This window comes from Mustela erminea, chromosome 1, assembly GCF_009829155.1.
Source record: "Mustela erminea isolate mMusErm1 chromosome 1, mMusErm1.Pri, whole genome shotgun sequence".
In the NCBI taxonomy this organism is placed as follows: domain Eukaryota; kingdom Metazoa; phylum Chordata; class Mammalia; order Carnivora; family Mustelidae; genus Mustela; species Mustela erminea.
Genome location: NC_045614.1, coordinates 117,700,842 through 117,713,406, shown reverse-complemented (window position 1 = coordinate 117,713,406; position 12,565 = coordinate 117,700,842). Strand labels below are relative to the sequence as shown.

Sequence of the window (12,565 nt, the reverse complement as noted above, 5' to 3'; positions counted from 1 at the left end):
ATGTTTCCTCAGCCAGCTTAAATAAATCAGAAAATTCTGGTTTTGAATGCCCATAATGAAGATCAGTTACAATTATGAACAGATTTTTTTGTTTGATTGCCTTCTGAAATAATTTCTTTTGTAACAAAAAACATTAGTGAGGATGTTTCATTAAAAATAAAAAACAAATCTTAGTTCAAAACTTAAATTACATTGCTCTATATTTATACCATCCCAGAAAAAAAATTCAGCCAAGGAAATCTTCAGACACATAATTATTTTGCTCTAATTGGCATTGTTAATTCACATGCACATGTACAAACAAGCATCGCGGTACAGAGTATATAGAGGTATTAAAGAGATTAAGACTGCAGGTTATCTGAGAGGAATAAAGAGTTTGGCCTGAACTGAATCTAAGATATATTTAATTGCCATTGGCCCCCTTGGTCAAAAGGAAAAAAAGAAAGGTAAATCTAAAACAGTCACTAAAGAAACAACTTTTGCTTCAGTTGCTTGGGTGATAAATTCCCCTTGGAAATAAGTGGCAAGGCAGTTGAAAAACAGCACAACTCTGGGGTCCTGCTCCTAAGAAATATACCTGTGGCATTTACTCCAAAACCAAGAAATATATGTTCTATCTATCTGTGATAGATGTCAACTTTTCAAATGAACTAGCAGAGTGTGTTTTTGAAAGTCTCTGGCTTCTACAATGAATTCAGGTTCTATGGTAAACTGGATGAATTAGCTAGATATAAAAGACTTAATAGACTATTTATAAAATCATTTAGTTGTAAAAATAAAGGCACTACAGGAGTTTTAAATTAGACTATTTTTAAAGGCTTCTTGTGAACATCTCCCCCACTCCAGACTGCCTATTTTCAAAACATTTTATTTTAGAATCTCTTGGATACAGAAAAGAGAATTAGAATGCATAGCAAATGACTGCAAATATTTTGTTTCATTCTCATTTTAAGGTATCAGCCAAGTAACACCAGTGTATCAAATGAACTCCAAAGTTGGCAGAAGTGTTAGTAAATCTGCTCATTCCTGGTCCATTTTACCAAATATGTATTCAGATTTTTAATAAATATTTTGGAATATTTGGGCTATATATCTTCTCCTTCATGATTACAGTCAGGTAGGCACAGGAGAATGATGTTATCTCTGTTAAGGAAGGATTCTTTATTTAACCTGAACATATCAACACAAGGAGATTTTGTCTATAGGCTAAATTTTATTCTTTGGGAAAGAGACTGGGTTTTTCAGATATAAGCAAATAACTATATTATAAAATCAGGTTGTAATAGGCATTATTTCCGGGGGAGGGCAAGTCCCACTGAGATGATCGTATCATTTAATAGCTACTATACTACTAAAGCCTGAGAAGTTGCATGTTTAACATTAATGGTCATTAGTGAATAGGAAAAAAAAAAAAGTATGGTGTTCTGTAATTTTGGCAAGCATATTGATTACAGTCTTTATTTAGTAACGTTTTCAAGTTAATCCTAGCAGCAAAGATCTGTAAGTTTTACTGCAAGCCATCATATTTGGCTGTTACAACAGAGAACAAGCAAAAAACATTAAGTTGGGAACATATGCAGAATCTTACATATTGTTTATTCTTTCAAAGTAAAATGGAACCCTCGGACATTGTTCTAGACAATCGAGTCAGGTTTCATTAATATCCTCCCTTGAAATATTCAGAAAATTGGGTTAAAATAGTTTTAGGGTGCCTGAATTTACCAGATTGTTGTTTTAATTCTTCATTCACAAAAACATATTTAAATAACAACAACAAAAAACAATGTGGAAAGTTTTTGTAAATTGCCCAAGCAATCAATTATGAATTTTATGTGAATGAACAATTTTCTGAAGATTGACTTTATTCAGTAAAACCTTCCTATTTTCCTCCTGTGAAGAAACTGTTTAGGGATAATAAATAGATAATATATAAAATTATAAGTGTCATTCTTAGGTGCAGATGGAAACATTAAACTCTAGTAATAATTCTTTATTTTTTCATCATTATTGGAATGTTTCTTTGTGGCTAAACTTTCTTATTAACATAGCTTTAATAAGAAACATGCAGATCACATCTTTTATATATATTTAGAAATATACTTCAGTGACTAATTATTATCCATCAACTGTGATAGAACTCCAGTAAAATTTTCAAAACAGGATGATGTCAGTAATATGGGAAATGTTTTTGGAATTCTGATAGTGCTGATTCAGAAATCTTACAAAACTTATGAAATTGATTAATGCCATTTTATATAAAAGTAAATTATGGTCTTAAAGAATTTCCTCACAGACTTAGAAAGTAAATATTTGATAATGTTAAGTCATGAATGCAATAACATATTTATCTATTTTCAATTGATCAAATGACACAAAAGCAACATCATCAATATTCACACATGTTACAGACTAGTGTGAAGACACCACATATGATGACTGTATTTGACCATCTTTGGAATGGAAAGGAAGCCCAAACATCAAACCTGATGACTACAGCATTTAGGAACAGCAAAAAGCAAAACAAACAAACAAAACAAAACAAAACAAAAAAACCACCCCACCAAAACTCAGTTCATACTTTAGGAAGCTGAGTTAGTACTTCGCTTTTCCCCCCAAGAGTACACCTGCCTTTATAAGGAAGAACCAACCATGAGAACTGGAGTCAAGGTTAAAATAATTTTTCCCAAGAGAGTGGAGTGCATCTAAGAGAAGCAGAGGCTTAGCTCAGAGGAGCATTAATAACAAGAGGCAACACCTCCCCTGAAAAACATTAGAGCCTCTTGGACATACGTTTGAAATTCATCCCCCCAAGTCATCCTATGACTGTAGGGATAGGTGATAATGTTCCACTATTTGAAGGGGGGAAATATAGCACCGACCATTTAAAAAAAAATCATCACTTTAAAAAATAATACAAAAGTGGCCAAGTGTTCTAACTGTCAAGAAACCTTTGCAGATGATAAAAGAAAAGCTTTGTCTTTCCAATTATTGTTTGCCCTTCAGCTGACATACATGCCGAGTTGCATCAATAGGATTACAACGGAAACACAGTCATCTCCAGGTTTCCTCTGTTTGGATTCCTTGATCTTGTTTAAAGAAACAGGCTCAGGGAATGCACAGAAAACAAACTTCCCCAATCGAAGTTCTGAGGTCTCCCCCCACCCTCAGAAACCTGTCTAGTTTTACCCATAGCACCGGACAGAAATGTCATGGTCATGTTGCACCACTTCACTTGTTGAATTGTATGAAGACAGCTCTTGACCACAATAACTTAGTGAAGAACCTTGCTCTTAAATTAGCCCCCAAGATTTCTTTCCAGTTCGATGGTAATGTCTTACCTGCATGTGTCCCTGGTACATTCTGCTTGGGCTTCTTCAGGGCTCCCTGAGGCCGCCGGATGCTTTCCCCCGTGTTTACTTGCACACCAACAGAGGGGAGAAGGCGGCGTGCACACTGTGTTTTAGACCGTGCCTCTGAGCCCGGAGGAAGGCTCCAGGTAGCCCGGCCACGGTGGCCTCCTGGCAGTTCTGCGGGCTGCTGGGAACTGTTCTCCGCTCGGGGTGCTGAAAGCGGACACAGGAGAGCGCGCGGAGGAGACGAGGAGCCCAGGCGGCCACGCTCACCCGCAGGCGCAGGTCCTGCTTCACCGGCGACTCTAAAACTCACTCCTTCTCCACCCAACTCTTTCTCGCTTCCTGCCGGGCTGCCTCATGTCTCTCTCACTATCTTCGTCGCGAACCCCCTCTCCTCCCAACCCTGACGTGAGCGCCCACACCAGCCGCCGCCGCAGCTGCCGAGCGGGGCGCGCGCCGCCCTCCCGGCCGCGTCCCTGCCGAGAGGCCGCGGGGCCGGGCACGCGCGCGCGTCCTCGGCGGGCCCGGGAGCAGCCTGAAGGCGGGGCGCGCACGCGGCGGCAAAGAGCCCGCGAGTGGTGGTCGCGCAAGGCGTTCAGGTGTGGCAGCTGCAACCACGGAGATTCCTGCAGAGTCGATGGTCAGATGCAAGAAAAGTGGGAGGAACATGCATTGTCTCTCCAGGAGCCATCAATAACGACCGAGCCTGTCATCCTACAGACATAATAGGCTGAGCGTGGGGGTTTTTGAAGAGTTTACTTCTGTTCAGATTCAGCTCTCACAAGTTGCCTCCATGTCACTCCGTGAATAAAGATTCCCCACTCACCCCACCCTCAATTCATTGTTGATCACTCTATTTAAAATTCCAAATCCCAGTCCCTATGGGCCTTCCATGATTTTTCTCCCTAGCAGTTAACATCATCTAACATCCCATATATTTTACATATTTTATTTATTGTCTGTCTGTGGAGACGCAATGTTATTTCCATGAAATCAGGGATATTTAGGGAGGGGAGTGTATCTGTTTGTACACGGATGTATCAATATGATATAGTACCACCTGCCAAGTGGTTGGTAGTCTAAAAATATCTGTTGAATGAATGGGTCTTTACTATATAATCTATAGGTAGAGTGCATTTACATATGTCTCAAGTTAAAGAGACTGGATAGTTTGATAGTCTTTACATTATAAATGTATAGACATACACACCGTGCACCAGCATATATGTGTATACCGTGAATACCTAGTTTTGTTGGTAATAAGATCTCCAATTACACAATATGCCCTCCAAGTTGTATACAGCATGATATGATCCCCCCAATAGTGTAAACAGCATGATATAAAGTTAAAAAATTTATCAGCTTTCTGGGAACATAAATATATATCATATATAACTATATGAAAAGGAAACCAGTAGAACAATCAATATAGTATTCAGAATGTTGGTAATTCTTGGTGAAGAGAGGCAGGGGGAGGGGATAGTGGCATTTTATATGAAGGTTAATTATCTATGTCTTAGCTATTAGCTTGGGTTGTGATTTGAGAATATGTATTACCCTGTAAAAATTGCTATTAAACATAACTATGTATGAACTAGTGAGGAAAGGGTGAAATGAATCCAAGAAATGATTAATTCAATACATCTGTGGTCCTAAAACAAGCGACTGAACAGCCAACCAACCAATCAACCACAAAATGAGTAAGACCTGTAAAGGCAAGAGATATGGAATCCTATTAGATTCCACCAATAGTTAAACTTGGAAAATTTCCTTTGTCTTCTTTAGACTTCAGCTTTTCCATGTCCAAACCCCGCATGACAAGCTCATTGTTTTATTTAGAAAATTGAGGTAAGTTCATAGAAACTGTAAACTAAAGTATCACCCATTTTTCTTTTATTGTCCTTTGTAAGATAGAACACTGGAATAGGAGTCAGCAGGCTGAAGTGCTAATTCTGTCTCACTACCTCACTGCTCTTTTGATCAAGTATACTCTCTATTTCCTCATTTTTAAACAATTTTATTTATTTATTTGACAAAGAGAGAGATCACAAGTAGGCAGAGAGGCAGGCAGAGAGAGAGGGGGAAGCAAGTTCCCCACTGAGCAGAGAGCCCAGGACCCTGAGACCATGACCTGAGCTGAAGGCAGAGGCTTAACCCACTGAGTCACCCAGGCACCCCTATTTCCTCATTTTTGAAGTAAGGCAAATATCTATTCAGGCTACAGCACAGGGCTGCTAAGGACTGAATACATGCAAAGGGAGTTGTAAATTATAAACCACCATATATGAGTATGTAAGCAGACTTTTTTCCAGTCCAAAAAAGATGAGTGATCATTTCCCGAGATGTCAATCTCTACAAATTTAAAAGAGGGTAAATATTTATATAAAATGCTAGCATATTGGTATAAAAATTTGGGGGGAAATTCTAGTTTGATTTGAAAGTGCTAGAGTTCTACGAAATAACAGTGGGGCCAAACGTTTTCAATCCATTATAAGCTTACCATTACCTAATGGCAAATTCAAGGAGCTATCAACCATAAAAGCATTTGGACCATCATGGCAACTACCTAGAGTTGAAGGTACAACTCAATATATCATTTTTTAATAACTGGAGTAACTCATTTAGTTGCTCCCTACATTCAGGAAATCCCAGGGATGTAAGTGCATCTGTGAAGATACACCTGTCTTCATCCATATTTATCAAGAACCGAGTATGTGGAAGTGCTATGCAAAGTGCTGAAATACATTGATAAATAAAACAAATATGATCTCTATCTTCATTGACCCCATAGTTAGCTTCTGGACAGAAATACAGTTTACCATCCCAGAAAGATAAATTTATCTAGACTTTTCATAAACAAACAAGCCTCTGTAGAGATTCCACAACTTCCCATTTTCTCTATCTAAAAGTTTACATCTAACCTCTTCTAGTCAAACATTTCCCCTTCAGTTTTGAACTTTAATCCTTTCTACAGCACACATACTTCCTTCAAAGCCTATAAATAAAGGCTTTGTGAGCAAAAACACTTGGCTGACTATTAATTCAAATGTCAGTATCTTGGGATATTTTTGATTCACAGAACCATCTAGCAGTTTATACATCTCATTTGGTTAGACTAGAAATTGCCATCCAAATCTAGCATTGTAGCTCAAGTAATATGGTGTTTGGGTGCAAAAAGAAACTTTTCATGTGCAAATAGATATACCCATAGAAAATCCATAAGATAAAGCAGGTGTGAATTGTATTCTGGTGAACCCTAAGGATTTTATGATACACATAACAACAAGCTGAATCATAATATAATTATATTTGTGGAAATCTTTTTTGAAAATTGCAAATAGGTTGTTTTTAAATGATCTTGAAAGGAGAAAATGTGCATAACTTTCTCTCTCCTCTGACTTCAGTAATGGTGAAAAAGCATCTCTTTGTGTAATTTCTGTTCTCCCCAGGGAATCATTAAGGTAAACTGGCATAAGGTAAACAAATCAGAGATGCAGCAGTTTGGAAAAGGTGTGGTTCTTTGGGAACAAAGGCAAGTGGCAACAACTAGCTATGTGTCTGCTTCTCTGATACCAGAAGAAGAATGGAAATTACTGCCAAACATCAAAATGCTTTGACTTTTCACAGTATTTTGTGATTTTCATATTATTAATTGGACTCATGGAAAAATAACTTTGAAGATGAATTGGTAATACATGTGAAATTCAAACAATTACATCTATAGTAGGAAGCAAAAGAAGAATACACTGTATACTTCTGTATACACTGTGCAAGGAATGGTTACTTGTGAATCTTTTCTAATCAGACCTGCACAAGGATATACAATTCACTGGCAGTAATACCATCATCGGCAACAGTCTGACTTATAAGTGGCTGGGCTATGACTGCCTAGTTAAACTAAAAATAATTCATATTATTAAGGCATGCATTGGATCTGAGGAAAAGAAAGATAATCCATATCTCAGTCCTTTCACACTATTGTTTTACAACCTAAAATGGCGCATGATTTAATACCAGGTCCCAGCTCCAGAAAATATTTCTCATTTTAAATTCAAAGACCCTTGTTACTCAAAGTGATCTACTGACCAGCAGCATCAGTCTCCTGGTTAGAAATGCTGCCCCTCCGGCCCCATCTGTGACCTACTGAATCAGAATCCACATTTTAACAAGATCTCCAAGTGCTTTGTATTCACCATCAATTTGAACAACAACTGTGGTCTTGGTGGTTTATTTACTCATGTAAATATGTGGCAAAGCTAGCTCTTGCCTTTTGCAATGATAGCACATGAGTAACATTTATAATAAGAGGAAAACACAATGCATATTCTCTTCCATTTATAAGATAATGTCACTATATTTTGAGTGGCCAGAGTACTTGACATAAAATCAGAGCACATTCAGCTTTCTTACAGCAAGAAATGTGCTAATATTGCTTTTAGTTTTAATCATTATAATTAAATAAAGGAGTTGAGTGGTAGCAAAATATATTTTGTATTGATCAAGTTAAATTTTTATTAATAAATGAATCCTCCTGCATTTTAAATGGCTATTGAAAATTCAGGATTTATTAAATCTTTTAAAAAGCTGAGTAATAATGATGATGTCAGTATACTTGTGGATTTTAAAAAATCATTAATAATAGCCTTTTGGTGGTGATTCAACCATTCTTTTATAATCTGTACAATTCAAACCCTGCTGCTCAAAGATGGTGTAGGGGAGAACAAAAGTAAAAAAACTATAGACCTAAATTAAAATGACTAATTGGTTTTTATTGTTCAATCAGAGGGAGGAACATTTTGTTAAAGTTTGCCCACTTGCCCTCTTTATGTCTTTGACACATTGAATGCGATTAACTGGTGTTCAGGGGATTAGATCTGGAACGAATTTTGGAAACCTACACAGCAGACCCCAGGCTGTCAAGGGGAATTATGATTGAAGAGAAGTACATGGACTCTGGTGACTAGGAGATGGCAGCAATGTTCTTCCAAATGAATAAACAAGTTGGAAGCTTCAGAGCTGGGCCTCCTATTAAACCAATTTAAGAAATTACACTAAAATAATTTACATTTTTTTCCTTTATGACAATGTTCTTTCAGCAATCCAGTATTGCTTTTAATATTAAGGGCTCTTTCTACACTTTCTTAGTCCTGGTGAAAAAATATTTGCAAACAAAAATATCTCTTGCTTTTGACTCTTCTTTACTACTCTTTCCATCAACATTCTAGCAGACACTTTAAATCCATTACCAATCTCAAAGCTAGTTTTATCACCTCCACCTGTCTCCATGCCAAGCAATCATATTCATTGCAGTCAGATCAATTTCATAAAGATGAGCATTGATCATATTACTGCCCTGTTCAAAAACCTTAGTGGTTTCTTATTGCCTAATATCCAAAATTTTAGCTTTTTATTCTTAGTTATTGAATACAGTTCACCACTCAGAGCCATATCTTCTTCTAGTGGCAGGAAGAACTGTCCCTTCTTTGAGGAAGTGTCTCTTCCCCACTTTTTCCCATTTGTGTGGTGGGAGACATTTTACTATCAGGCTTCGGGGGTGGAACATATGACCTAGGCTAAGCCAGCAGTGCATTTAATCCCCATTGGTCACAGTTGGGGATGGTCATATGACACAATTCAGCCAACCAGGGCAAATGGATTCAGTTCCAGGACTATCCGGAGCAGACTCTTTCTTCTTCTGGATTGGGTGTGCTACTGATAGAAACGTGAAGCCGTCAGCATCAAGCACTCTAAAACTGGAAAGAAAATCACCATGGTGGAGAAATTGTCTAGTCAGGCTCCTGGGGACAAAACTTGAGCCATTAAATAAACCATACTTAAAAGCTAGCCTACTTCTGAATTTTAGTTATTTTGGTTAATGCATTCTCTTTTTTGGTTGAGTTGAATTTTTCTGGCACTTATAACCACAAGAATACTTATTAACACAATCATCTTCCACAAACTGGCCCCTGTCCTTTTTTTCAATTCTGTATATGACCTAACTTTTGTAATAACTGTACTATTATATTAATCTTCAAACAATCCAAGTTATACTCATACTCTTTCTTTGTCTTAGAATATACTCTCTGTCTTTCTACTCCTTTGGAATGAAAACTCAGTCATTTTTCCAGTTTGGTCTCAAATTCCATTACCTTCATAAAACCTTAATTGATCCTCCACTTGAATACATCTTCATGGTGGGAACTCCTTATAACACAAAATTCTTTTATTTTAAAAATATTTTATTTATTTATTTGAGAGAGAGCATGAGCAGAGGTGAGCGGCAGAGGCAGACTCCCCACTGAGCAGGGAGCCCAGTGTGGGACTCCATCCCAGGACTCCGAGATCATGACCTGAGTTGAAGAGAGTTGCTTAATTGAGTGAGCCACCCAGGTGCCCCACAAAATTCTTTTAATTCACAAAATTTTTCTCTTGTTTAATTATATCTGTGCTTCTTTACTCCTTATTAGATATAGGCAGATAGAGGCAAGAACCTTATTTTACTCTTTGTTTTGCCAAAATAACTTACAACGTCTTACATGTAAAAAAGTCCCAATATTAATCGATAACATAAATTATTTTGGAAGTATTTGGAATAGTATAAAATTTTTGAAAATAATTTAAAAATTACTTATTCCAAAGACACACTTCAGATATATATTTTCTAAATAAAATATTAAAGTAATTGTTGATTTTATGTAGAATCACACAATACTAAGGCTGAAAAAAACTTACAGCTTTTGTGGCCTGACTTCCCTTTTTCAAATAAAGATTGTGAGGATCAATGAAGTCAAGTGCCTATTCCTGATGTGCTTTTACTGATGTGAAACAATTCTATTTTTGACTCTATAAAAGAATTTGGAGTATAATTACTCAAAGTTCACTATAGTGATAACATTCAGTTCATGCCATAAAATGCTGCTATCTGAATTTAAAAAAAAAATGAATTAGTGTCCTAAGGGTAGGTAAGTGGATAGTTACTGGATAAATAGTTAGACTTGGGAAAAACTAACTATCCTCACAAAGGTATTTTAGGAATGTGATAGAAGCAAAAATTTACTGGGTGCCTGGGTGGCTCAGTGGGTTAAAGCCTCTGCCTTCAACTCAGGTCATGGTCTTAGGGTCCTGGGATGGAGCTCCGAGAGCCTGCTTCCTCCTCTCTCTCTGCCTGCCTCTCTGACTACTTGTAATCTCTGTCTATCAAATAAATAAATAAAAATCTTTTTTAAAAAAAGAAGCAAAAATTTACCTTATATCAATAAAAATATCTCATTCTATGTTCACAAAGACAGGGTATCTGATTTTTTAAAGAATTCACATTACAAGGAGATATGCAACATTGAAAAATTATAGAAATGATACAACCTACAAGAAAAACAATTATTTCTAAGGCAAATTTGTGGTTCTAATCCTCATTCAGATAATTCTCATTTCTTAGAATACCTTATTCCCACTTCCCTATTATTACAAAAAAAACAGTTGTATGGGGGAAAATGAAAGCTTAAGACTATTTTGAAAGAAGAAATAAGATTTTGATGTGATATATAATACCTGTAGATAAATGCTTATAAAACAATAAATGTTTGATAATAAAATAGTCTTGGTATTTATTAAAGCCTATGGAATTTTATAGCAGGATGGCAGAAACTAATTGTTTTTTTTTTTAATTCCATGAAGAGTGAATCACTAGGACCACTAAAATATTATATATTTAGAATGCCTTACTTTAGACTATTATATTCCTTCTGGGCTAATTGAGAAGAGCCTCCTAAATATTTAAACATCCCCTATAAAATGAGAGTCAACAATTAAAAGTAAATGTAAATTGAAGATGGCAGAGTAGGAGGACCCTAAGCTCACCTTGTCCCAGGGATACAACTAGATAATACTATCAGTGTAAATAACCTAGAAAACAACCCAGAGACTTCCAGAATAAAGTCCACAGCTAAGAATAAAGCTCCACAGCTAAGAGTAGAAAAGAGACCACACCAAAAGGGTAGGAAGGGCAGAGACACAGTCTGGAGCTAAATGGAACTGTGGGACATTCACAGAAGAAAGGCATGCAGAGGGGGCAGTGAGGGGTGAGAAACAGACTTTCATATCAGGAAGCTCACATAGGTAAGACAAATTCCCATAACATTTGGCTTTGAAAAACAGAGGGGCTGAATTCTGTGAGTTCTTACAACCAGTAGGACTTAAAACTTAGAATTTTAAAAAATCAGACTTGGTTGGCTCTGGGAGAAAAGGAGTGTGAAAGGAAACTGAATCCCCCCTCTTACAGAAACCACACAACAAACAACCCACAACCAAGAGGAGACAGCATAGAAGCAGCAGTTGAAAAAGCCTGGAGTATATGGGAGGGAGAATTATTTGCGGATCTTAGAGCATGTGCCAGAGGGACAGAGATCCTGGGAGACATCTCCAGGAAAAAAGCTGGCAGGTGCTATTTCCCTCTCCCACCTCCCATTCAAAAACACACTTGCCACTTCTAGGGAAGAGCATGGAGTTGACACTCATTAGTTTGGGGAAGGAAACAGAAATCCAGATCCAGGAAGCATATGAAGCCCTCAACAAAACCAATCCAAGGACGTCCACACCAAGATACTTAGTAGTTAAAATGGCAAAAAGTAGTGATCAAAACAGAATTTTAAAAGCAGCGAAAGAAAAAGGGAACAGTTACATACAAAGGAAATGTCACAATGCTATCTGCTGATTTGTAAGCAGAAAGTTTGCAGGTCAAAAGGGAGTGTCACAATATATTCAAAGTGCTGAAAAGAAAAAAATATGCAGTGAAGAATATTCTAAGCAGCAAGACTGTCATTCAGAACAGAAGGACAGATAGAATTTCCCAAACAAAAGTTAAAAGAATTTATGACTAGTACATCAGACCTACAAGAAATGTTAAAGAGGACTCTGAGTAGAAAGGAAAGACCATAAATAAGAGTAAGAAAAGTAGGAAGAACAAAAGCAGTGAAAATAAGTATATCTATAAAAATCAGTCAAAAGACTAACAAAATAAAAAGATGCAAAATATGAAACCATATACCTAAAACCTGCATTGGGGGAAGGAAAGGAATAAAGAATGGGTTCAAACTTAAGCTAACATTAACATAATATAGACTGCTATATACAGACAAACTAAATGGTAACCCAAAGTCAAAAACCATTGATAGATATGCAAAAAATAAAAAGAAATGACTCCAAGTATATCAGTA

The 12,565-nt window shown here is 36.8% G+C and overlaps 1 protein-coding gene across 4 annotated transcripts in view; it reads right to left on the bottom strand.

Moving 5' to 3' along the window:
- Positions 1-3,839, bottom strand: part of PEX5L (peroxisomal biogenesis factor 5 like) — a 221,894-nt gene extending 218,055 nt beyond the window's left edge. For 3 of the 4 annotated variants that reach the window (XM_032340150.1, XM_032340166.1, XM_032340176.1), the window contains exon 1: positions 3,339-3,839. In XM_032340150.1, the coding sequence (XP_032196041.1) occupies positions 3,339-3,359 (21 nt within the window). In that variant the 5' untranslated portion in view covers positions 3,360-3,839. The remainder of the gene's footprint in view (positions 1-3,338) is intronic. The other variant, XM_032340196.1, reaches the window with a different exon arrangement.
- Positions 3,840-12,565: the final 8,726 nt, after the last annotated feature.